Consider the following 27,871-nt stretch of genomic DNA (forward strand, 5'->3'; position numbering starts at 1 on the left):
CCACCTCCCTTCTAGTTCCCTGGGGCTTGGTGGAGCTGGGAGGAGGCACCGCTCCCCCCCATACCTCCGTGTCCCTTATTTGGGACAGGGAGATAGGGTTGCCCTACTCATTTGAGACACAAAAAATGTAGGAGTGATGGCTGAATGAAAGCAACATAGGAAAGACACCACTGAGCATATGATCAAGGTTATACAGGAGCAAACCAAGCTGCTCAAGTTTTAACTGAGCTGAAGAATGAGCAGAACCAGCCTCAACCTCCCCTGCCACTCATATAGAATTCTTTGTCCAGCAACCCACTCTCTACACGCACATGTTCCTAATCATTGTCTGGGCCATGCTCAGTTTCGACTCCACTCCACTCCCTATCACAACCAACTACGACAGCTCAACCTACACTCAGGATTCAGTGGCCTGTCCCCTAACCCAAACCCTTCCTTACCAGTAAACATTGACCTTAGGTGTGTAACTGTGATTTGCAGTGATCTGTAATGACAACACTCTTGAAGGGTACAATGATGTTATGTTCCGGTTCACCACCCATCACACTGTTGACTCACACGAACATTTAAAAATTGTGGGCACAATTCTTGTTTACATTAAGGCCTCTTAATGTATTCTGGTGTGATAAGGGATCCAAAAGGAAGAACAAATCTAATTGTACAGCTCTTTACAGCACAAAGACAAAAGGGGACTTAACAGAGAAATCAGATCCTTTGCCATTTGCTCTATCCAAGGCATTAGCACAGGTTTCAGAAGGCTACATTAGGGAGCCCTACATCAATGTTGGAAAAAGCAGGAAATAAAATGAGTGGGCTCATAGTTTTGTAAGGAAGGCTTTATTGACTTATTTTCCAACTTTAATTTGTACCAACAGATAAGCATTGCTACTCAGGAACATTTGTTCCTGCAATAGCAATCCTCTAATCTTTTCAAAGTCTCACTGCCACAATGGTATATTAAATTTGAAAGCAAACATAACAAGTAAAACTTGTCAAATGATGATATTGGATATGCATGAGTGAATCCTTTGGTAAAAATTATAATAAATATTACATTACAGTATGGGCTCTTGGCTCAAAAATAAAATTGCTCCCGGGGGCATTGGCAGGGTATCTAAGGTTTGTTGTCCTTCTAGGAATTAGGAGCAGGTATACATATCTCATGTGATTATTGTCCTATGATGTGAGGGTTGGGGAAGAGCACTCTTGGAACATGGAATTTGTAATAGTCAGTCTACGGGAACTGCTGTGGGTATAAAACAAACTGGAAGGTAGACACGTGCAATAAAGAGACACACAGACCATCCTGCATGCAGCAAGGGGCAAAGTGTATTTTTAAAATTCCTCCCCGTCGTTTTCTTCTCCAAATGAGTTAGTTCCCACTTCCTCGTAGTCCTTCTCCAGTGCAGACAAGTCCTCTCGGGCCTCTGCAAACTCCCCTTCCTCCATGCCTTCGCCAACATACCAGTGCACAAATGCCCTCTTGGCGTACATCAGATCAAACTTGTGGTCCAGCCTGGCCCAGGCCTCAGCAATGGCTGTAGTGTTGCTTAGCATGCAGACAGCACGTTCCACTTGGGCCAGGTCTCCTCCAGGTGTTATTGTGGGAGGCTGATAATTGATGCCAACCTGGTAATGAGAACATGAAAGATAGAGGAAAAAGAGTGAGGGAGAAAAGATGGATCCAAAGAGACAACAAAAGTCAAATAAAAGTGGTGGAAATTCAGAGTAGCCTCATACATGGTCGGGAAGCGAGGGATGGCAAACAGAAGCCAAAGTATTAAATGACTATAATGGCAAAGGTCATTCATGTTGCCTTTTTGGATTACTCCTTTCTCAGCTATAACTCACAGAACAAGGGAGAGCCACCAAAACAGGACATGAGATCAAGGAACGCAGAGATATTGAAATCATCATTGCAATCTTTTTTGTTTTGTTTTGTTTTAATGAATACCTACATCTTACTTGCTTTTTTAAACTGCTGCTGCTGCTATCTCAGCCTAAAGCTATTTTAGATGACCTAATACAGTAAGTATCTTCCACTTACAAGTCTTCAAATTCAGAGCCCAATAATACAGACGGGAAGAACAGACTAATTGTTCGATCACTCACTTTGCTTTGGAAATCGGGCCCATCAATGCTGCTGCATAGAAGGTAAAGGAAGTCTAGAACACGTGGAGAACTATGTGAGAATGCAGGGATTTTAAGAATAGAATGTTCACAGACCCATGTTCCTAATGTTCCATTTCCCAGAATTTACTCTCTTGGGTTTTTTTATTATTATTATTTTTTTATTTTTATTTTTAAGTATTGCTAACATAGAGAAGAGTCTCCCCAACTCCTGAACACTTTAAATCTTATAGCATTGATGTTTCCAGACTGCCGGCTAGGTGACTGCTTAAGAGGACGTTGAAGTATAGTATGTAATAGGAAACGTGCAAAGTGGAGTAACTGAAGATAATGCACACACACACACACTCTTCTAACCATTCTCTTGTCTCACAAATGGAAAATATGCAAGAGCTGAAATCACAGTTTGAGCTGCACTACTTGGCAATGTCCCTTTTAATATACAGGGCCAGTGTGTCTTTGTCTCTCTCACCTTAAAGCCTGTTGGACACCAGTCCACAAACTGGACGGCTCTATTGGTCTTGATGGCAGCAATAGCGACGTTGACATCTTTGGGGACCACATCCCCACGGTACAGCATGCAGCAGGCCATGTATTTTCCATGACGGGGGTCACATTTCACCATCTGGTTGTTGGGTTCAAAGCAGGAATTGGTGATTTCCGCCACTGACAGCTGCTCGTGATAGGCTCTCTCAGAGGAGATGATGGGTGCATATGTCACCAGTGGGAAGTGGATGCGAGGATAGGGCACCAGGTTCGTCTGAAACTCCGTCAGATCCACGTTGAGGGCACCATCGAAACGCAGAGAGGCTGTGATTGATGAGACTATCTGGCTGATGAGACGGTTAAGGTTGGTGTAAGTGGGGCGCTCAATGTCCAAGTTGCGGCGGCAGATGTCATAGATGGCCTCGTTGTCCACCATGAAGGCACAGTCTGAATGCTCCAGGGTGGTGTGAGTGGTCAGGATGGAGTTGTAGGGCTCCACTACAGCAGTGGAGACTTGAGGGGCTGGGTAGATGGCAAACTCCAGTTTGGACTTCTTGCCATAATCCAGGGAGAGGCGTTCCATCAATAAGGATGTAAAGCCAGAGCCAGTGCCCCCACCAAAGCTGTGGAAAATCAGGAATCCCTGTAGTCCAGAACAGGCATCGGTCTGAAAAGTCAAACAGAGAACAAAGGGAATCAGACAGAATCTCTGAGGGTAGATCTACACAGCAAAGCTCTTTTGAGACAACAGCCATTATTTCAAAATAACTAAGCTACAGTCTACACAACACAATGCAGCTGCTATTTTGAAATAATTTCTCAATGGCAACTGTCTTATTTCAAAATAGGTAAACCTCATTCTACAAGGAAGAGCACCTATTTCAAAATAGCTATTTTGAGTCAAGTGCTGTTAAGACAGGCAATAGAGTCTATTTCACAATAAGCCAAAATGTGCCCGATGGCTCTGTTTTGAAACAGGCTCTATGTTTGTAGGCTCTGTATTTCAAAATAGCTAAGTACTATTTTGAAATGCATTTTTGTGTGTAGCAGCATTATTTTGAAATAAACTATTCTGGAATAGCTCTTCCAGAATACCTTATTTCAAAATAAAGCTGCTGTGTAGACATACCCTGAGACTTCCATGAGTGCATCCTGAGACTGAAGTTGGGCATTTGTATCCAAAACCCAACCCAAAGATCAGCACAGGTCTTCCTGGGAAAACATGTATTAACCCCTCTCTCACAGTGGTGGGAGCTCCATAGGTATCAGTAGAGGGCTGCTGCCATGGTGATACTAGTGAATTATTTAAGCTCCAAGAATCTACATTTTAGGCTTCTGTCTGAATCTTCTGTCCCTCTGAGAACTGACCTACAATCCAATGGACCTTTCACTTTGTCATCTGAACCAATAACCAAAACAAGAGCAGCCAATTGACATCTATTCACTTCCTTATGCCACCAAGCCCAAATCTTGTTTCTGATGTGCTACCACTTACCAGTTTACGGATACGATCTAATGCCAACTCAATTCTGTCTTTGCCGATGGTGTAGTGACCCCGGGCATAGTTATTAGCTGCATCCTCCTTGCCAGTGATCAGCTGCTCTGGATGGAAAAGCTGCCGGTACGTGCCAGTCCGCACTTCATCTGTCCAAGAAAGAGAAACCCAAAATGCCTTTAAATGGACATAAAATGGACAACCATTTTGATGAATTTTGTTAAACACCCCAAATAGTTGTTAGTTGGCCATGCTGTTTGTTGCCAGGTACGTGACATGGGAGACCAAACATCCTTGAGTTTGGGCAGAATTGAAGATGTGTCATAGATATGGGACTGCCCCACCAATATGCTGGAGACAGCTAGAACCCAATCCAACTATGACCCACATAAGAATAGAATTTTCTGTTGTTAATTCTATACTGACCCACTACAGTTTGCTCCAAATCAACCATAACAGCCCGGGGGACATGCTTTCCTGTGCCTGTCTCTCTGAAAAATGTGGCAAAGGAGTCATCGTCATTGAGCTTGTTGGACTGATTCTTGAAGGTGCCATCTGGCTGAATGCCATGTTCCAGGCAGAAAAGTTCCCAGCATGCATTGCCAATCTGAACTCCAGCCTGGCCAACATGAACAGAGATGCACTCACGCTGTAGGGAGAACAGAGCAAAGGTCAGAAGAATTAGCACATATCAACCTTTCTCCTTCCTGATAGTCATGCATGCTTATCATAGGGAAATTCACATATCCCAAGGCACCCTCTGACCTTCACTGATTTGGTGTCTCCAACCTTTCATACCCAACAGGAACTGGGGTGCACATGGGCCTAAGAAGCTGGGATCTAGGCTCTGTTCTCTGCCTGTCGTAGAAGTTCCAACTTGTGTTTACACATAGGATTGTGAATATATTTTTCTGCAGAGCTACAGAAGGACATAAATAGCAAATCACAAACCCAAGCGGGAATTTTCAGACTTGCACACACACACACCCCATGTTCACCAAACACACCACCTCATCTATGTGCCCACACGTGCACACAAACGTGTATACACTAAGACAGATACCAAATGAACCACATGTGCAAGGTCCATTTCTTTTCATTCTTGGCTGGGACCTGACATAGCATAGCATTTCTAACTATAGATAACCCAAGAGGGGTAAGGTGTCTTCGGAGCTCTTAACCCTCAAGTGGGAGACTGGGCTGGAGGATGAGAAAAACTGCTTTTGTCAATGTCCAGCTCAGGCAGTTGTTGACTCAGCCTCATTCCCTTGGAATAGCCTTCACATGTGAAACTAATCCCCTTTAGCACTCATACTCAATTGCTTTCAGATGTGCCCCATGCTCATGTAGCCATGGCTGTGCAATCAGAGTAACTGAAGCATATTTTGATCACACGCTTATGTATATTTACGTAATTGCCAGAGTGGTTATGTCTATGCCAGCTAGGCACTGTAAATAGCTAAAACTCAAACACAAAACAAAAATAATTAAATGCTAAACAAAATAAATGTCTCTTGCTTGGTATAAAACAAAGCAGCAGAAATGTAGCACTTTAAAGACTAACAAAATGATTTATTTGATGATGTGCTTTCATGGGACAGACCCACTTCTTCCGATCAATCTCATTTCCAATACAGACTGACATTTATGAGTACAGAGGACCAAAAAGAAAAAGCAATATAAAACTGACAAATCAAATAGGATTGAAGGAAGGGGGTGATAGGTGGGGGGGATGTTAATTGTCCTGTCTGAGATAATTATGAGCATCAAAGGAAGGGAAGCCGTCCTTGTAATGCGTGAGGTAGTTGATGTCTCTGTGCATACCCCATATTAATGTGTTGAATTTGAATACGTACTGTAACTCAGAAATCTCTCACTCTAATCTGTTGTTAAATTCTCTGCTCTGTGTTCATTTATTCTTTGGTGAAGGTTTTGCCCAGTCTGTCCATTGTTGGCACATATATAATGCTATTATGTGCCAATAATGCCCTGACACTATGTACATTGGACAGACTGGGCAAAACTTTTGCCGAATAAATGGACACAGAGCAGTCATCAAGAACCTCCATACACATAAGCCAGTTAGTGAATACTTCAATGGAGTGGGCCATTCTGTTAAAGACCTTAGAATTTGTGTCTTGCAACATAGAGCATTTAACACCAGATTAGAGCGAGAGATTTCTGAGTTAGAGTACTTATTCAAATTCGAAACATTAATATGTGGTATGAAAAGAGACATCAACTACCTCACGTATTACAAAGACAGCTTCCCTTCCTTTGACGCTCGTAATTATCTCAGACAGGATAATTAACATCCCCCCATCTCTCACCCACTTCCTTCCATCCTATTTGATTTGTCAATTTTTACTGCAATTTTTTTTTGGTCTTTTTTGGTCCTCTGTACTTATAAATGTCAGTCTGTATTGGAAATGAAATCAATCTGATGTAGTGGGTCTGTCCCATGAAAGCTAATCACTGAATAAATCATTTTGTTATTCTTTAAAGTGCTACACTTCTGCTGCTTTGTTTTGTTGCAGTACAGACTAACACAGCTACCTCTCTGTCACTATTCTTGCCTGGTATGTTCAGTATAGATATATGTAGGGCAGCTCCCACCAAATTGCAAGAGTGGTATTGTATCTCCAATCGTTTTGTGGATTACATCATTCTGCCTCTAGGATAGGCTAGTTACAGGCTTCTGGGAACTGCATACCCAGGAGTGCGGCACTTACTGTGCTCAGACTTTGTTTATAAATTAAACATTAAACAACCAGAGATTATTCTATTTCTAATAATTCCATTCCTGGAAGCCCTGGAACCCCAACCTCTGAACCAAAAAGAAGTTAGGCTACCAATTGAGTTACCAAACTCTGGGTTTTTTTCCCATTGGTACAGTACTCTGGGTGTACTCTATAAGCAACCATCCAATGCCTAAAAGATGTGCGTATACTCCACAGGCTCATTTTTTTTCTTTGAACTTTCCTGTCTGAATGCTGACGTGGCTCAGCCATTCTCAGGTTATAAAACCAAATGGAATCAGACAAGACTGGATCAACATAACAATGCCTTGCTAAGAATTCTGTGTCAGAAACATCCTAAACAATCATCAACAAGATCATCTTTTTTCTCATCCCTCTACGCAGCAGAGACCCTGACCATTATACTTTGGATTGTATTTCTGGAGCCAAAAACAAAAACACACTGTGTATTCTCAAGGGTTTAAATTAACATTTCTGCCTCCCTGATAGCTAAAGATGCCAAAACCAGTGGTGGAATTGATTTTATAAAACCTTGTTGATCACGTCTCAGGTTTTGAAGAACTGCACCCAAAGCTAGGAGTGAAGCTGTGTTTCATTTTTATTCAAATTCATATAAGTTTCTTCTTTGTTTTTAGTTAGAGTAAGAGTCAGATGGGGGTAAAGTATTGGTCCAGTTTCTTTCCCATGTCTTCTCCTGTTATTACAATAAGTACTGTGCTATTAATATGTTAAATAATCTAGCTCATTCATCAAAAAAGGCAAAATCTCTACTCAGCTTGGATGAAGACAGGAGCTGTTTTCTGGTTATCAGCCTTCTTCTGTATCTTCTCACACAGCAGGAGAAGATTAGTCTACAGAGCAATTCTGTTCATAATAGGACTCATGCCTCATAAAGGCTGCAAATCTGCCTCCCTTTCCCCGATCAGATTTTTTTTTTTCCTTTCCAGTGAACATCTCAGTTCTACCTTTTGAACTAGCTCCCCAGAGATTATTCCCAGTAGGAGAGCAGATCTGCATCAAGCTTGTTTCTTCTCCACATTAGCTACAACTTGGGAATGCTGTAACTGGCACAGGAAGAAATACTGAGAGAGGCAAAAGATTTGAAACTAGGGTTTTCAAAGTAAATGGCTTTAAAATTATTTACTGTTCCTTTAACAATGAAGAGCGTGGACCTACCTCAGAGTCCTGCGCCTTGTAAACTGATCTCTGTAGGATATTAAAACCCTGACCATACTGCAACTTCATATTGAATTCCTAGTCTAACAGTTTAGAGTTCACATTTGCTTTTTATAATCAACTATAACCACACTGCAGCACCAGAAAACCAGACCTTACAGGGTTTGCAGGTATTTAGAGCATAGTCTGGTTTAGGCTTCATCTGTACCAAGGTACTCTTAGATTTGAGATAGCGGCTACCCTGTGTTTTCATATATACTCTCTACCATGAATCTGCACATATAGTAGGTGGTGTGGCTGGCTGGCTGTGTGTGTGGTGGGAAACTGGTCTCCAGAGCAACAGTCTCTACTAGAAGAGGATTTAATTATCGTTGTAGGGACCAAAATGAAAGGGAATTAATTGGGAATGTTGGCTTCCCATCATAGTTCTTCACAAAGCCTAAGGAAAGATTAAGCCATTACTAATAGCAAGCACGAACATGTCCATCGAAAAATGGCTAATTCAGTTGTGCTTACTGAAGAGAGAGTGCTTCCATTTATTTCAGTAGACTTTGAATCAGCTCCTTTGACCATTTATTTTTCAGATTATGTTTTGGAGGTGTTGCTAGCCAATCTCACCCCGGACAGGACATGGTTCTCATTACTACTAAATTCCTTTTATCCCACTGTGGTAGAATAAAATGGTCTTAAAGTGGGAATAAATTCCTATTTCATCCATTTCAAGGGTGCTTTGTACTGCCAGCACAGTGTAAGGGGATTTTAGTTTAAATGAGAATCAGAAGGATAAACGGGACATTAAATTAATAATAAACAGAAAATATTATATGTTTGTTAATATGTTCCTGAAATTATGACCTCTGTTACATTTCTTCTAGTTGAAATTTCTCATTTTTAAATGCCTATCTCATCTCCTCTTATGAGACCCACTCTGTGTTACCAAAGTAAAGACTCAGATTCATAAACAGCAGGCACTAAATAGTTAAAGAGGTCTAAGATCACATTCAGCCTCTTTGTAATTCCACAGATTTATTGGCATTCAGCCTAGGACAAATTTGCCTCACTATTTTTCCCAGCCTGCAGTTGATACACTATAAATCACATGTGCTCGCTGCGATAAATAGCCAGAGCCTCTCCCTTTACTTAGTGTTCCCTCAGTGAGGTCAGGTGTCTGTGACACAAACCACTGATGATCAGCAGTGCTCTGATGTCATAACTGGGATGGTGGGCTCCATTGAATAAGTGCTCACATCTTCTAATGTGGTCTAAACTTCCAAAAGTGGCTAGTGATTTCGGATGCCTCTACTATTGCAGTCAGGGGTGCCGGTACCATTTTTTTAGTAGGGGTGCTGTGAGTCATTGAACCAATTCCTGTATATAATGGAAACTACTTAAAGTCCAGGAGTACTGCAGCACTCCTTACACCTCATGTTACAGCACCTATAATTGGAGATACCAACTGAGACCCTTTCATGAGCTTGATTTTTCTCTGGGTAAGCATTCAGCCCTTTCTAAGACTCGGGCTTTAGCAGTCTGTCATGTTGGGGACCCAGCCTCACTAGTTCCTTCTGAAAATGTTGGCTGTGCATGTGGATGAACTATTTCCCTGCACACTGAACTATATAACTCTCCTCGGTTTGCCACTGTGTTCTGAGAAATAATACAATTTAGAGGTATATTTTTTCCTTTAATCTGATGTAATTTTGTCAGTTTTAATCTAGATGAGAATAAAAAGTCACGTGTACACATGAACTATAAGAATTTAAATGTACTTAATATATTCCTTTTCTAGATCATAGGCATTTGATCATGTGTCATGCGGATTGATTGAGAGTACAGTGAACTTTTAACATTTTAAGTTAAAGTCCATGCCTGAGTTAAAAATGCAAACCATGCTGTCAGGTTTTAAAGTGTATGTGTGGGAGGGAGAGAGGGGTGGAAAAAGAAGTAGTCTCTCCCCAAATTATATCTGCCTCTTCATCCCCTCTGCAGTGTGTTAGCTGCTCAATTCTAACATGTCACTTCCCCTCTTGTGAAATGGAGTAGAATAAAAAGCCCCCTCCAACTCTCTCCAGTAGCAAAAATGGGGCTGCATCACAAGGTCTGGGCCAGAAGCATCCAGACCCAGTGCATGCCAGAGATGGTCCAGTTACTATGAGTTGCAAAGGCTATTAGAATGATTCCAGGGCTGAAGGGCACACCTTACAGTGGTAACTTATTCATGGCTTCTAAGTACCTCAACAAGAGGCAAATCTAGTACTAACTAGAAGACTCTTTAATAAAACTGTTGAAAGTATAACAAAATAAAATTGCTGGAACCTGAAGCTAGAGAAAATTATACTGGTTGTTAAATTAGGGTCATTAAATATTGGAATACCTTGGCCAGGTGGTGTAATATATTTTTCCTCACACTAAGTCTTTCAATCAAGGCTGGATGTCTTCCTAAAAAGGTTTACTCAAGTTCATTTGCAAATTATTGAGCTCAGTGCAGGAATTATTAAGTGAATCACTAGATCTCTCAAGTCTTAAAGTCTGCCGATCAAAGCCATCAATCTCTGCTCCCATTCACCCTCACTGCCCATCCCCAATTCCAAACACGGAAGCAAAAAGCAACCATAGTCCCCTCCCTCTCACCCGGCCTCCACATCAGATCAGATGGAAAAGGACCTAGTTCCATCCTTGAATGGCAAATTGCTGCATTCCATCCTTACCATAGTGCCTCTAAAGGTGCTGACTTCTCTTCCGGATGAGAAGCAGCAGCTTTGGATAGTGATGTTTCCACTGCTGTCTCACTCTAGGCAGCTTGGTGAGAGGGAGCCCAGGCCATGCATCCCACACCAACTGGGCCCTACAGCATCATAGTGCAGACAGGAGGTCACAATCACCCCAAGGCAACCCTTACAATCCACCACCCCTTGCTAATTTGCATAATTAATTCCCTCCTGCAGACACACAAGACCAACCTCCCTGTAATCAGATACGCCACAAATTCCATTCTCTTTCTCTAGAGATCCCCCATGCTTATCTCCCCATTCCCTGAATTCATTCTTGACCAAATTTTCCTCCCAATAAATCCTTCATACCAGAGCTGGTTGGAAGATTTTCAACTAAGTATACATCATCAGGAAGTCATTTTATCAAAACTGAAGCACTTCATGGAAAGATATCCACTTCAACAACTTTTCATCAAGAAGGAGTCTGAGGTCCAAGATTGAGAGCAAGAGAGAGCTGAACTGGAAACCTGAACTTTTTAATCTGAAAATGGACATCACAACACAATTCTGTTTCATTAGAACTTTGGAAAGGTTTTTATTCTCATTCTAGTAACGAATGAAAACTAAATTTGAAACCCCCGACGTTTTATAAGACAGAACTACCATTCTCTAGCCAACGATACTTTATACCTTTCTTGATGGCGAACAGCCCAATCTACTGTCCATGTATCCCACGGTGTTTTAAAGGAACTAGATAAACATAAATACTATTATTTCGATTGAACTTTAACTTTTAGAAAAAATAGTATTATTCTCACTTTATTCTGTTTCTTTAATACTATTCTGTACACAAGCACCATTAGAGTGGTGTTTTCAGCTCATCTTCATTCATTGAAATGTTTCTCTCTCTCAGAGCCAAAATGAGTAAGGAAGCATCCACACCTTTGAATCTCATGGGCATCCAGCTTGAGAAATGGCAGGACTGATTTTCAGATATGCTGATAATCCACAATGCCAAAGGGAGTAAGTCAGTGGCAGCTGAGAGAGCTCAGTATTTCTGAAAATCAGGCAGAGTATCTGAAGCGGACACCCAAAATTAGTGGACACTATTGTAAATTAGTGCTTGATTTGTTCTCTAAAATTGTTACGTTGGTTGCAAAAAGTCAGGCTGAAACATCAAAAAACATGGCTGAAAAAAACACCAAATGTACTGGCCAGAAGTATGGAATTCCTTCTTAGCACACAGGAATTACAAACTTATTAGTAAAGCCTATAAATATGTGCAGTTTTCTCTCCCCTACCACTTTATCCTTGCTGGAACCTTTGGAAAGGAAGGGATGTTTTCTTTCACTGCAGAATCAGGAATCAAGCGAGAACCTCTCTGAGTTATGTTGGAAATTAAAATGTTATTTCTGGAGTGATCTTACTTTGCTGAAGTTGATTTGATTAAAAGTCCTCATCAGACAAGTGGGGCCACATTCTGATCTCAGTCACATCATTGTAAATTGAGAGCAACCACAGCAAACGCAATGGAGGTAATTTAGATTTGCAGCAGTGTAACCAAAATCAAAATCTGGCCAAATGTATTTTGATGTTTTTGGCTAAATATCTTGGGAAACACAGAATCTCTGTTCTGCACACTGGATCCTGAGCTGTGGAATACCAATCGGTCATGAACAAGGCTCTGTGCCTGTCACACAGGTCGCAGAAGTCACAGATTCCATGACTTTCCACAACCTCTGTGACTTCTGTGATGGCCAGTGTGGCTAACTCCAGCACTGCTCAATCAGCTGGCTCCAGGGCCAACTGCTCAGGTGGTCCCGGGAACAGCCAGACTGGCCACTGTTAGAATGGCTCTGCAGCCTGTTGTTTGGGAAGCCCTACAACAAGCCATACCTACCGCTGCTCAGGCAGCTCCCAGGTGGCTGGCCCTAGAGACCACTAGAGTGATGGCTGGTGCAGCTGGACCTGGGGACCACACAAGCAGCAGCTGGTGTAGCTGGCTCTGCCCCTGCCATCAGCAGCTTTCCACCCACAGCAGCAGTTTACATAGGAGTTAGTCAGAGGTATTTATAGCATAAGACTTGGATAGGTCATGGTCCAAGAATTTTTGTTTATTGGATGTGACCTGTCCAAGATTTTTACTAAAAATACCCATGGCTAAATCGTAGCCTCAGTTATGAAGCATTGAAATGATACTTTAAAAAAAAATCCAAGGAAGATAGGTTGATTGACACCTGCACTGTATCTTAAAACTTTTTGTTCTACAGATAAGTTCTATTTTAAAAGAATTCAGTAGTACCAAGATGTTTTCTGGCTTTGTGTTGTAGGACTTAAGAAAATGGCTAAGAAGTCTAAGCAGCAGCAAAAATCTAAACTTTGTAAATTGTAAGTTACAAAATTCACTGTGAACTTTTTTCCTGGCTGATTTCCATTGCCCTCAATTATGATTATTAATTCGTCAAGTGAAAAGCAAAAGAATCCAACCACAGAGTTGGGTAATTTTGTCAATTTTGTCATGCATGAATATGAACCCTGACCTTGAGTTTAACTTGTGCAAAATATAAATATCACCTTTAGATGACACTAGCAGTGTGAGTGCATTAAAGAGAGAGACGCAAATGAGGCTCTTAACAAACTATTAAAACTCTACTACACTTGTCAGAAAAATAGCCTTCGATTTGGTATCTTAGGACATGGTTGTGAGGGGCTGAGCACCCACAGCTCCTCTTTACCTCAGTTGTAAATGGGAGTGGTCACCCCAGATAACAAAGTCAGACCTCTAGTCAAATTATGAGCTGGGAAACTGTATTCTTCCCATGAACTTCCTGTTGATTTTCTTTCGATTTAATGTATTTTTCAGACCTGTGCCTAACTCTTGTACTGTTACTGTGCACTGCTAAATAGTTTTTTTATTTCCCACTTCAGAGTTAACTCCATTTGAATCGTTTTGTTCAGTTTTGAATCTTTGTATGGCAGATATGTCATTTCATACTGTCTTAATGATGGAGACATCTTTCTGGTTCCAGCACTGTTACTTTGAGATTTACACTTTAATGGATACATTAAACCTCTTCATGAGGTCTGAATAGTTCAGTGTAGCTTCCCCATATTTAAAATGAATTCTTTGAATTTTTAAACAATAATTAATTGTAAATGGTTCTTTGAAAAAGATGTATTTTTTTCACATGTCCATAGCTAACAAATGGCTTGTTACTAACTTCACAAACTTTCCATATAACAAAAAAATCATTAAACAGTGAATATGCTGCAAATGAAGAAATCTGTTTATGATTAAATAAAATTATTAGGAATTATTATTTCTAATTATTATCATAGTTAAGACAGTGTCAAGAATTAGGTCATTTTTATGTTGTGTGTTAGGCCTGGGTATTCAGTCAGTGTTCGGTACCTAAATATATTTGAGGACCTGGGCCTACATGACATCAGAGGTAACAGAGAGGAATGGAGGTGATTGAGTTATTTAGAACATATTGTAAATGCTACTGATTGAAAAAGAAATGCGTCCAGAGTTCTTGGTGGTAGATTATCTGATTACCTGTGCACAACAAAAACTTACCACGCTTTGTCTGACAGCTGACTACAGACTGCTCTCCATAGGCTCCACTTAGAAGCAGATGAGTACAGATAATGCTGTACTTCTCCCCTGACATTTTTCAATTCCCTGTAGGGAACATGTGGCAATATAACCTTCAGCCTGCTACAACAGGCAGTCAGAAAGCAGCAGAACCATCTCGAACTCCTATATCGCAAGATGCTCGGCAAAAAGTCCAAACAACCCCCTCACCTTAGAAGCAGAATTATCACATCTATAGAAGGTTTGTATGGTGGCATTTTCTCTCATGGTAACAAGTTCTCTGATTGTGGTAGAGGGTGGGGGAAATAATAAAACTATAGATGAAGAATTATTGAGTATTTTACTTCTTATTGCATATTTCTGCAAGTATTTGGCCATTTAAGTAGATACAAACATTCATAAATAGGCAAATACTGCTTCGTATGAAAAGTTTAACATATGAATATTTGCATCCGTAATTGAAAGCATTTGGGAAGACATGCAAAAATATTCAATACTGTACAGGTTGAACTTTCTAATCTGGAACTCTCTTGTCCTGCAACATTTGTAATGCAGCATGATTTTAAGTTGACCAGACCACCACTTCTTGTGGGTGAGACCAAGTTTCCAGTAGTCCCATAAAGTTTGGTCACAGCCACCAGTCCTGTTTCTCAGTGTTCCATGCTGTTATTTAGCTATAATTTACCCCTACACGTCTTCTAAAACCCCACTAAACCATGGAAGTATTGGTAATGTTGACCTCTCGTGGTCCGACAAAAGCGCCAGACAAAAGAGGTTCAACCTGTAATCCATTATCTGGAAACAGAGGCTGAGACCCTGCAAAGACAAATTCTTCTGAATAGATTTAATTGAGTAATTAGTCCCACAGAACTGAACGATACGGCTCACCTAATTAAAACGTGTTTGCAGAATCAGGATCACTGTTTGCAATGCAACGTAATTCCAAAGAATTCTTAGGAAGCTGCAAAGTGTCAACGTACTAAGACCGAGACTAAATATAGCTATTTTAATAATATATGCCAGTGTTGTAAAAGACTATTTTATGACCGTTCAGATTGAGCATCACAATATAACAGACTACAGAGGTAGTAATTTTTATTCTGAAAATTAAATGTTTAAAATTAAATGAATAAAACCATTAGAATTGCGTAACTTATATTCTTCTGTCTTTCTGTTAGCCTTTGCCTCCTTGGCCGTGTCTACACTAGCCCCAAACTTTGAAATGGCCACGCAAATGGCCATTTCGAAGTTTACTAATGAAGCGCTGAAATGCATATTCAGCGCTTCATTTGCATGCGGGCGGCCGCAGCACTTCAAAATTGACGCGCCTCGCCGCTGCGCGGCTCATCCCGACGGGGCTCCCTTTCTAAAGGACGCCGCCTACTTTGAAGTTCCCTTATTCCCATGAGCTGATGGGAATAAGGGGACTTCGAAGGAGGCGAGGTCCTTTCGAAAAGGAGCCCCGTCGGGAGGAGCCGCGCAGCGGCGAGGCGCGTCAATTTCGAAGTGCCGCGGCCGCCCGCATGCTAATGAAGCGCTGAATATGCATTTCAGCGCTTCATTAGTAAACTTCGAAATGGCCATTTGCGTGGCCATTTCAAAGTTTGGGGCTAGTGTAGACGTAGCCCTTATGTGCTAAACAATGAAAACATTCACGGTTCAAATTACAAAACAAAGTCCTAGGAAAAAATTGAAGTTATGCATCTATGTATCACTCATACATATTTAAAGATCCATGGCAATGAACAGTTAAGACATTATCAAGCAATCTCTAAGCAGAAATAGAGAACATCACGATGCTTCTCACAGAACCTAATCCCAATATCACAAGCATAGTTATAAACAGAAACTGACAACAATGAACCAGAAGAAAGCAGAAGAAAGACAGAGTAGGAATCAGTAAGCAGAATTTGACTCCCTCATTTACCAGTAACCGGGTCATAAAGCAGTGTCCATAGTTAGATCCTGCAATATAGAAGACTGGGAAGTACAAACTAGTCATCCTTAGAGTAGTTACAGAGAGGTCTTGGTTACACTGTGTGATGATGCCCTCTATAGGGATATGAGTACTAAAGTTCATTAATGTGTTGCATTCATTATCAGACCATGCGGCCCTTGCTATGGCATGCAAGAAGTTCCTTAGTACTACGTTAGAGTGCACTGATTGAAAAAGCCTTGTATGAAACAAGGTAGGAAACTTTCAGTGCATATCCCAGGAGGGAATACATGTACCAAGTAATATGCCAGTCAGTCTGTTTTAAAAATCACAGCCCACTTCCCACTTCACAGAACCCATTGCCACACCAGATAGACAAGCCTAAAGCATTTCTCCTTGCATACTTCCCAGGATTATTTTATATCAAAAGTCTTTGAAATGATGAATCAGTATGTGGAGATACGATGGCAATAGGTGCATTACAGATTCATGTGCTAGGGCTTTTGAGGAAGGACAGCATGTAGGGTTTGGAGTAACAGGGGAAATGTATTTTGAGACCTGTTAATTTACTCTTGGTGTCAAAAGAGTGCAGTTTTGCTGCTGGATGGTTACACTGTGTGGATTGTAATTCTAAATACTTGTTGGGATGTCTAGACGTGACTAGTAGTCATTTGTATTTCACTCTAAATAAATAAATAGAAAACATGTCACCAGAAAATACAGAGACACAAAGTATACAGTGAAACTATATAACAGTTCAAGTAATTGAGCAGGTTAGATTCAAATATGGAGCATATTACAATGAACAGCTCTTATCATCTCCATTTCTCTGCTGTCCCCTATTCTAACTTATCCAGCGTCAAATATTTAGTACTAATGATCATCTGAAAGCAGAGAATGTCTATAATTGCTTGTGCTGGCTGCTGTATACCCAGAAAGGACATAACAGGCTGATGGTGCTATCCTTATAATGAGTCCCATCACCTTGGGAAATTTGCTCAGCAACCAATGTTAAATCGAAAGTGAAAATGTCTATGTCAAGACATGTCTGGGTCACAAGAAAAACTCTGACCCATGGAAAAAATGGGTTCTGTATTCAGTCTGCAATATTTTATAACGTTCCGCATATTTGGCTTAAATCCCATGGTGCAGAAACCAGGCATTTAAGGGTTCCTGAGGCAAGACAGTTCTTTGGCTCCTTTTGTTCAGTGTAGACGTGATACTCTGAGCTCTTTCATAACCACACCCTTTGAAATTCCACTCCCACTGCTCAGATAACTTCAACAAACATTGGCAAGGAAGGTGCGGTCTCTCAAGATGCCTGTCATTGTTCTTTGCCGTTGGCTACAGCCTCTCACTTGGGACCCATACCAAAATCTGCCACTTCAAGGGGGCATCTAAATAAGGCATGATTTAGAGGTGGTGGGCTGTGCGCACACATTCCTGCAGAGTTAGTACTGAGGAAGTTTCAAAATCCAGAGACCACCAGCCCAGGCTTAGTCTGACAAGAGAGGAAGATGTCACTATACGGGAGCCTACATGTGGTCATTTTAATTAGTACGTTGGTCTCAAGAGCCCGATTAGAATCCTCAAGACAAACTGCCATTTGCACAGCACCGGAGACAAAAGACTCAAAACAAGTCGTAAAGCTGCTTAGTCTTGAACTGGAGGCCTAGAGGGAGGAGAAAATACAGCCACCCAGGCCTGATGGCAGAGCTGGACCACCTTGTAAAGGAAGGGAAGGGATGTTGGAGCAGCTGCAGAACAAAACAGAAGTATTTTGTTAATATTTTCTACCCTTCTCTTTATAATAGGGATGTTAATGGTTAATTGATTAACGGATGAGGCTTACCAGTCATGATTACCAGGTGGGGGCTGGCTGCACCCCCTGGGGCCCACTGCTCCGCCTGGCCCCACGGTTTGCAAGGGGTGTTCCAGCTCACCCAGAGTAACCCATGTTTACGGTGGGCCCAGCCTGGTAGTGCTGTGGACAGAGGTATTGCAGCCTGGCTGGAGCAACCCCCACCCCATTTCATCAGCTAAACTTAATGTTTAACTGCTTAACTATACAGGATTTTACATCCCTACTTTATAACCTCCAATTTAAAAAGGGCTGAACCACACTCAGGGTGATGAAAGCCATCAGCCTTAATTTCTCCTTATTTTTGCCAAGGAGAGTGCTCAGAGTCTCACCCAGCAGAAGCTGCCAGGCACAAAGAAGATCACGCCGCTCCCATCCCTGGTAAGTTATGCTTCACCTTGCCAAGACTGAGTGGCTGAACATCACAGAAGACTCAAAAGTCCCCTGCTACAAGGGGTACAGAGCATGTGCCTCACTACTGGAGACTCTTAGGACTAGCAGAGACACTGGAAATTCTCATAACAGAAAAGAGAGGGGACTCTATAGTCACAGACTTTCTGAATGTTAATGAGTGCCTTTCCAGGCCGTTGTGATTTTGCTTGTAGCTGAAATGGATCAAGGTTGACTTTAGAGTTAAATTACTTTTCCAAAGCTCACTAATCATAACCATTCTTACCACTCTGTACTTCCCACCCTGGCCGCATCCTTCTCTGATACAGGCCCAGTCTTGGACTGGATAGCTGTGAACTGCCCTTAGTTTGTGCTGCAGGAACAGTTTCCGACAGTCACTTTTCATTAGGAAAGGTTGTAGATGCAGTGGCTAGAAGTTTATTTGCAGCCAATTGTCCTACACAGCTCCTATCAGTGACCTGTAGTAAAAAAAACCACTGGAAATATACAAAGAGTGAGCTCCCGCCCACCCACCATATCTCACAGTAACTCCTAATGGGAGAAGCTTGGATAAATGTTCCTCTTCCAAGCTCAGCTCTAGCAATTCCCAATTTCTTGTTCATAACCATAAGAGAGATAATAAATAACATTCAGAAGCCTTACTTGCATACCTGGGTCAAGTCTCACCATAACAAGGCATACTATGAGTGCAGCCAGAAGCGTCTTTTTGTAAGGGCTAGAGCAGAAGTGGCTTGACATGGAACCCAGTGCTCTACGCAGCATTGTTAATATGGTCAATAACTTTCGGGACACACAAACTGAAAAAAAAGGACAAGAATTGGTTAGAGACAGGAGCAAGGAACAGACCACACAGAAGAGCTGCTGGTTTCCAAAAGCTATCCCTGTGGCACATGCGATGGGGTGTCTGCTCCACACTTAATGAAAAAAGGTTCACTTCAAAAGGAGCAGTGGAGGCGAGTCCTCCGAGTGGTTCAGAGAGGCTGGGTGAGCCAATCAGGGAAAAGTGGGAATTTTTAAATCTAATATGTGCTTAATTCCCTCCCAGACATTCTAATACAGGGACTCAAAACAAGAATTTTTTTTAAAAGAAATAAGATAATTTATTAATAGGAAAACAGGAGAAAGTTCACCTGGCAAGTACATAAGACGTTAAAGGAAATGCTATCTGTCTTAAGCTTTAATTGCATATTTTTATATATTTCTTCTGTAACATATTCTAGACAGTAGAAAATAATTTTCTTAGTCTTTGCCAGTATGAAATATAAACATTGCCCTGGCAGTTTTTGTGAAGCAAGAGCATTTGATTTAATTAATTTGCTTAGGCACAAGCCATGTAAGAGGTAAGAAGGAATATCCCCTAGCAATATTGTTAGTTAACCGGTAATATCCACTAGGCCAAGCACACTAAGGCCACGTCTAAACAGGCATCTTAGAGTAGGAATACTTTGGATTTCCTAACACAGTTTGAGGTCTTTAATTTAAAAAACACTTAAAGTAGCTTGGGTTTGTTGAGGTACCAACTCTTCCTTTCATACAATGCTGCCACAGCTGTGAGGCACCAGAACTGCAACCCCTTTTATTGCAGATATAAGAAGGCAACTTGCAGAATGGTTCTCTGTGACAGCCTTTTAGATTTGAAACTTGCTGCTGCTCTCGTCTTGCCAAATTTGCTAGTCTTGTGGACATACGGCAAAGTCCATCTTTTCTCCTGAACATTTGGGAAGGAGCCACACTGATGGGGTCTGGTGTACAAGAAAGGGGGTTGAGCTGAATTATTTACTAGTAGCCAGTGGTTACCTGATGGGGAGGGGGAATCTGTAGATTGTATTTCCTAAGATGTATTGCAACATTGTGAGTTTTAACTATTGGGAAAGCACTAACGGCAAGTAGATAAAACACTTAAGTCTAAATACGAAATGATTTGGCTGAAGTTCAGTCACTCCCTCTTTTATACCTTGGAGGACAAAAGCAAGAGTGAGAAGGTTAGAGAGAGCCTACCTAACAGCTTCTCCCTCACTGTAGCTGACTGCTCTTCAGGGGCTGATTGTGTCTGTTCCTGCTGCACCCACTGACACCTTCTCTCGCTAATGGTCCTCAGAGCCTCAAGTTGTTGCTCCTTGTTGAAAGCTTCACAGCTCTGTACCAGCTCCTCTGCCTCCACAAATTGTCCAAGGGGGAGCAACACATGGGACAGATGCAGCTCCATTAAGGTGCCATATGAAGGCAGGCTCTGATTAGTTAGATCTCTCAGCCAATAACTGTCAACTTCCAACATCACATGAGGCTCCTTCACTCTGCTGTATAAAAGAATACTAGAATGCAAGAAACAAAGGAATGTTACAAACTATTTGCAAAGTTGAGATCACTGACAGCTACCAACTTCAGTCATCTATAACCAGGATTGGACACTGATCCCTCATTGACACGTGACATATTAAACACACCCTCATGGCACTGGTGGTGACATGTGACCTTCTCCCTGCACTTCCTAGAGGCATTACAGGCTTTGAGTCTTTGCTGGGGCCACAAAATTCATGACATAACAAGACACATCAGGCAGTAGTTACTGGGCAGGTCTCAGACCCTTTGGGTTTTGAACTGAGGTGCCATGAAGGCTGGCAACTAAATTTTAGTACCGGGTGCAATCATCTGAGAAGCAAATGTCCCAAGACCATTTACATTCAATTTAATGTTCTCAAGATGAATGTGGCTTTGCACTGCCCTGACTAATATCAGCTCAGGATTGGTTAACTGCTTCAGTACCCAACCCCCTTTCCACAGCTTCAAAGTGGTCTTCAGTCTCCCCCTCTGTAACAAGTACCAAATCCATTTTCCAGTCCTTCCTGAAGATGTCAAACCCTCCTACGACTCCATGCTTTCACTAATAAGATCCTTGCACACCACCATCTAAGAAACCTGCACTTCCCAGGGAGAACAGATTGCTCCAACAGTCACTTGGAATGGTACTTGTCTTCCTTTATAAAGTGCTTTGGGATCCCTGTGTGGAAAGTCCTGTGAATGATAAATATTGAATACTTTTATATAGTTCACTTCTTGCCATACTTTTACTCTCTTCCTGCTAAAAACTGAATTTAAAAACACATCTCTAAGCAAGAAAAGTACTCTGGATTTTTCAAAGGCATTCATTATAATCCCATTCTACTGATGAAACGACTCTTTGGCTATTTATAGGTTGAGCGCCAATGCCACAGCATCTCTCATCACAAGGATTACCAGACGAACATAAGAACAGCTATACTAGGTCAGACCAAAGGTCCATCTAGGCCAGTATCCTGTGTTCCAACAGCAGACAAATGCCATGTGCCTCAGAGTGAAGGAAAAAGAACAAGCAGTAATCAAAAAATCTCTTCCCGGTTGTCCACTCCCATCTTCTGGCAAACAAAGGCTAGGCATGCTCACAGCATGGGGTGGCATCTCTGACCATGCTGGCTAATGACTGTTAACGGACCTAACCTTCAGGAATTTTCTAGTTCTTTTTTGAACGTTGCCATAATTTTGGCCTTCACACAGCTTGAATGTGCATTGTGTAAAGGAGTAATCCCTTTTTATTTTAAACCTGCAGTCTATTTTATTTCATTGGGTGACCCCACCCCCGCCCAGTTCTTGTGTTAGATGAAGGAGTAAATAACACTCCCTTATTCACTTCTTCACACCACTCAAGATTTTATAGCGCTCTATCATAACCTTCCTGAGTCATCCCTTTTCCAAATGGAAAAGTCACAGTCTTAATCTCTCCTCATATAGGCCTAATCATTAATGTTGCCTTTACTGTACCTTTTCCAATTGAAATATGTGTGTTTTAAGATGGGGTGACCAGACCTGCACATAGCATTCAAGATGTGTATGTACCATGGATTTATCTGGTGACACTATGATATTTACTGTCTTATTTTCCATCCTTTTCCCAATGTTCCCTAACATTCTGTTAGCTGCACTCAGCAGACCATCACAGTGGCCCAGCCCAGCTAGCAAAGAGCAGGGGAGAACACCTCTTTCACTGCAGCAAAGCACCCAGGAAGTGCTGCACTGTTTGAGGTTATGTATTCCAGTGGAGATGTAAAACCCGTGCCTGACTACAGGTGCTAGGAAAAGAACACATAACACCTGGGGAGTATGATCTTGATGTCAGAGCAATATCCCTTCTCATGCTAACAGGATTTAATTCCACTGTCTCTGGCCATGCAATAGCTATAGTTTAGTAAAGCTTCTAATCTCTCTTTGGCATTCCTTGAAAATGGAAGGTGCTGCAGAAAACCAAGTTCAGCTCCGTTCTTTCCTTCTGAAATGTTTCTCTCCAAACAACTGCGCCTGCCCACCCCCTTTTGTACTAGGTTGGAAGAGGGAGATAAGAAAGAAGAAGGGACACAGGAAGAAAAAGCCCAACTCAAAACACTACATGTGTATTTTGTGGAAATTGGATATTTTAAGCAAAAGACTGACGGAAAGGACAAAAAATTACTCACCACAGCTCCAGAATTTTTGGAGGCAGACGTTCAGGGACCTGGTAATACTGCAGGACCCAGGACAGAACTTCTCTCCACCGGTTCATCTCTGCCAGGGCCTGGATCCCCACAATGCACAGGGAGCATTTCACTTCTGTAGAGCTGTCCAATGGACAAGCCAGGCCAAATGAACACTTACGAGAAACACGGTTTCAGAACCTTTCCCCAGCCTGATGCATCTTATCTTGGAGGCTTTCTAATCCTTCCACAGTAACTTTTCCACAAAAGAAGACCACATCCAACCTTTGTTGGTTAGGCATGTTTATTACACTTCTCCAGCAGAAGTTCCACATCTCTCAATCACGCACAGACCCTTTTTAATACTAATCAGGAATTGCCTACAGTCACAAATATTAAAACAGCCAAAGATGCTAAATTTGCCTATAATTTAGTCTTTTAGCAACAATCTAGCCTCCAATAATAATTTGGTGACTAGAAATCAATATAAAAACTGTGGGTATCATTATTTTAGGACTGACACATTACTGAAATTGGAAGGGATTCCAAACCTAGGCTATGTCTAGATTGGAGGTTTCTGTCAACAAAACTTCTACTGATAGAAGTTTTGCTGACAGAGCACACATCCATATTGCAGAACTTTCGGAATAGCTCTGCCGGTTGGGAGCGTTCTGTTTACATCCCTATGCGCCTTGTTCCACGAGGAAGAAGGGATAGCTTCAGAGAGGGTTTTTCCTGACATTTGGCCCCATGTGGACTAGCCAAATGTCAGATAAGCCTCTCCTGACAGAAGTGTCGGCAAAAGATATGCAAATCTAGACAGTCTAGACACAGCCTGAGATAGTGCATGATTTTTAAATACTCTTTAGGACCAAACAGAAACAATAAGAAAGTGAGTGAGGAGGCTCTGGACTAAAATTCAAGAGAACTAGACTCAATTCCAAACTCTGCTTGTGTAATACAGAGTTAAGTTCTGACTTAGTTTTACACCAGGAAATTAGGTTAGTATGTCAGTCAAGATTGTGATATGGCCATACCTCTGAGCAACACACTGAAAGTAACCTAGCCCACTAGAGTAGAAAACTGACAATGGATGGAACAATTTTCCCATAGACCTAGCTATTGCCTCTGGAGGAGGTGATTACTGTCAGCATCGGCAGAGTCCTTGCTGAAATGCTACAGCAGTGCAGCTATGTTGCTGTATGACTTTAAGTGTAGACAAGCCTTTAATTCCTCACCTATAAAATCAAGGTTCTACTTCTTCCCTATCATCCTTTGTTGGGCTTGTCTTTTTAGACTGTCAGCTCTTTGACACAGGCTGTGTGTTTGCACAGCACCTAGCATAACGGGCCTTTCATTACCACAGAGGTCTCTGAGTGTGACCGTATAAAATATAAACCTAAACTGCCCCTTTCCCATCTAGGGTGATTTTTTAAATGTCCCTTCCTGGATCTTCCGCCAGGTAACAAGTATGGGCTCTATCTTTGTTGTGTCTAACCCTAACACAAGTCACATGCACTCTGACACACATTCTTCCAGGGAATTCTTATCTTCGTGTCCTATCTCACTTCTAAATATGTTTGTGGGTAATTTAGTACCTAGTGACCTAAAACCCTCTGGAATATATTTCATGGAGCATAACAAGCTCAGTAAACTAGATCTTTTTCATGGCTTTTAAACTCATAACTAGTAAGTTAAGCTGAGCCAGATGAGATCTGTTGATTGGCAGGACTTCCAGAGAAATGGGAGTTACAGGCCTAAATATATTGGACATGTGGACAGGGACAGTAAGAGGTCCAGTAACTAGGTTCATCTCCAGCCACTGCATAGTCTACGCCCTGCTGCTGCTGCTTACTTACTCTGCCTCACTGGGGCCTGGACCTGTCTCCCAAGGGAGAATATGTGGACAGAGCTGCAGGGGAGGCAAGGTGTGGAGTCCCAAGCAGCAGCCAGAAACCCAGGTGTGTGGCTGGTGATGGCCGGGAACCCATTCAAAATGTGGGAGTGTTGCAGCACTGCCCAGCTAACACACCTATACTTCCCTGCTCTGCTCCTTCCCCTGCAGCCCTGAGCACAGCCCCTAACCCACCTAGGACACCATACATCTTAAGGATGGCCCTGTGATGTGCAGTCACTCCTGGGGTGAAACACATCAGCTGTTCGTAGAGGACATTACTCTTCACTTCAGGGTAGAAAGCTGGAAATGTAGTATTTCCAATCAAAACAGCATAAAGGAATTAGAAAGTAATCGAACTAATCAGAATTTGGCCAGGACACCAAGATTAATACTCTTGCTATTGTAAAAAAAAAAATGCTGCTATGAGATTTCTGACTACCAGCACTGCTCAAGATCTCTCCTTTACAAGTCATACAAAAGACAACAGCACTGACCGATGCCACTTACGGCCCTAGCCAGATTATTTTAGCCCATCGAGAGGGTAAGAGGGACACAAAACTGTTCAAAACCATAATCTAGAGGAGAATTGTTCCTAAGAAACTATTCCAAAGGGATTCGTTAAAAATATTCAGGGTGGCTGCACCCCTCTCTGCGCCCCCGAAGGCAGAATCATCCCGTGTTAAACTATCAAAACAAAAAGCAGGCAAGCAGCACTTTAAAGCACTTTTACTTGACTGCTTTCCGTTTTGATAGCGTATACACGAGCACGGCTTCCTCCCTGTTAATGTTAAAGCATCTGATAGGTTAGATCTCAGGCCTACTGTGCTTCAGTGCACCACAAACAAAAGCCAAGTCCTCTCTCTCCGGCAGACACCGGAGTTCATCCGCGCCTGCATGGGAGCAGAATTCACGGGGGAGCGGCCGTACAGGCCCGGCCTGCGTCTGCCCTGAGTAACTAAGCAGCGGGACCCTCCTTTGCCCCATGCCCGGCGGGACTGGGGACCCCCCCACCCCGCAGTACCTTTCACAGTCAGGATCCGAGGCGAGCATTTCGCAGCCCCGCTCACACCTGTCCAGAGCGGCGGCAAAGTCCAGCTGCAGCACCAGCAGATCCGCGGCCTCCTCCAGCAGGGCGGCCGCAGGGGCGGGCGCTGGCGACAAGGACAGGGGCTCGCCGCTCCGGGGGCACCCTGCCGGCCCGCTGAGTGCCGCTAAGGACACGGGCAAGTCGTTCTTCATGGTGCCCGGGGAGCGGCGGCGGTCAGCTTCCGGGCTGGGCGACGTGCCTCCGACCCCCGGCCGCGAGCTCCGGCGCAGCCATGGCCCGGCGCCGCCCGCCGGGAGTCAGGCTGCTCCCGAAGCGCCGCCCAGTGCTGCAGCCTCCCCGCGCGCGGGCGAACGCCAGCCCCGGAGCTCGCCTGCCCCCCTGCGGTCAGGGCCTTGGCGCGCCGGGCGCGGCGTGCGAAGCCAGCCAGTCCCGCCCCCGCTCCCCCACCCCCGGAGCGGGGGCCCCGGGTGTCCGCGTTCCCCCAAAGCCCGGCGCCTGAACGACAGCAACGGAGGCACAAAGCTAGCCCCCTTCTGCAGAGGCAGGCAGCCGCCCCGCCCCCCGCCCCCCCCCACCCCGGCACAGGGCTGGGGGAACTGCAGTTTCTGCGGTCAGCTGTCCTCGGGAGTCTGGGGCAGGAGATCCCACAGGGTTAACCATATGTGACCTTTCAAAAGAGAGAGGGCGCCCTCAGCGTGAGTGGGTAGATAGGGATACAGACACGCTCCCTCTCGGGGTGGCCTCTTTTCTGAAGGGTCAAATATGGCAACCCTAGGCCACCAGGCAGAATGCAATCTACTCTGGGGCTGGAAACGGAGCCCGAGGCAGTGAGGGGCAAGATGGAGGGTGTGGGTTCAGTTTCCAGGCAGGGCCAGTTGGGGGGCCCGGGAGAGCCTTTTGCCCATGACCTGACATACACGCATTCGTGGAACTGGAAAGAACCTCAGGAGGTCGTCAAGTCCAGTCCCCTGTCCTCTTGGTAGGACCCAGCACCAACCCTTTTTTGTTTTTTTAATCTATTTGCCCCAGATCCCTAAATAGCCCCCTCAAGGATTAAACTCACAACCCTGGGTTCCTCAAGCTCAAAGGGGGCCTCAGATTTCGAGACATTTGTTAATTTTCTGGCAGATGATACTTTTTGCAACTTGGTTTTATGCGCATCCCTCTGGGACCAAAATGGGACCAAAACTCTCTCTGCTTCCCCCCGCCCCACCCTTGTGCCTTATTTTGTTTTCATGGGTTGTCATTTTTTGTTTTTGTTATGGCAAGGGACCTCAAACGCTGGAAGCAGACCCAGGCTCTCTGGACTCCTGTGAGGGCCTGCTTCCAGGGGTTGTGCAGAGAAGGGGTGGAATGGGCTGTCCCACTTCCTTGCAGATGGCAGTAAAAATGGATTTACTTGTGAGTTGATTTTCTCCATTCCTTATGGCAGAGTAAATTTTCATTGAGCTGCAATGGGTGTAAACTCTAAAGCCCTGAACACAGCAAATGCTAAGACACCACTTTCCAGTTCAGTTCAGAACCCACAGGGCCCACCAGGGATGACAGAACTGACCCGTCATGGAACAAGCCATCCTGTAGCACCTTAAAGACTAACAATTCTATTTATTAAATAATAAGATTGTGTGGGTAACATCTACTCCACTTTCTTACCCGTGAAAGCTCATGACAGTAAACCCTTGATTCAATGGACGAGTAGGTTGGAGGGGTGTCCGTTAATGCTGAAAGTCCATTAAATCCGAATGGTTATGCTGAATGACGATGCACTGACCTTCCCAGCCCATCATTCGCTCCTGTCTTCTGCCCCACCTTTTCCCTCCCGCTCTTGCCCCATTCTTCCCCTCACACCTCCATTTCTCTCTCTCAATTACTGGGAGAGGAG

General features: G+C 43.1%; 1 protein-coding gene across 3 annotated transcripts; it reads right to left on the bottom strand.

The window, feature by feature from the left end:
• Window positions 1-836: 836 nt before the first annotated feature.
• LOC142019057 (tubulin alpha-8 chain-like) lies at window positions 837-26,288 on the bottom strand. Of its 3 annotated transcripts, XM_075005417.1 has the most exons (8): window positions 25,963-26,288; window positions 23,048-23,188; window positions 20,562-20,875; window positions 19,206-19,360; window positions 4,538-4,760; window positions 4,112-4,260; window positions 2,603-3,283; window positions 837-1,629 (listed from the first exon to the last, which is right to left on the bottom strand). In XM_075005417.1, the coding sequence occupies exons 1-8, from the start codon at window positions 26,178-26,180 to the stop codon at window positions 1,336-1,338; spliced, it is 2,175 nt and encodes a 724-aa protein (XP_074861518.1). In that variant the 5' UTR covers window positions 26,181-26,288; the 3' UTR covers window positions 837-1,335. The 3 variants fall into 3 exon arrangements, with proteins under 3 accessions (XP_074861518.1, XP_074861535.1, XP_074861526.1); XM_075005434.1 differs by lacking the exons at window positions 19,206-19,360; window positions 20,562-20,875; window positions 23,048-23,188; window positions 25,963-26,288 and adding an exon at window positions 10,755-10,772; XM_075005425.1 differs by lacking the exons at window positions 19,206-19,360; window positions 20,562-20,875; window positions 23,048-23,188; window positions 25,963-26,288 and adding an exon at window positions 8,047-8,130.
• Between the last annotated feature and the right edge of the window lie 1,583 nt (window positions 26,289-27,871).

This window comes from Carettochelys insculpta, chromosome 1 (genome assembly GCF_033958435.1).
Source record: "Carettochelys insculpta isolate YL-2023 chromosome 1, ASM3395843v1, whole genome shotgun sequence".
Taxonomy (NCBI): domain Eukaryota; kingdom Metazoa; phylum Chordata; order Testudines; family Carettochelyidae; genus Carettochelys; species Carettochelys insculpta.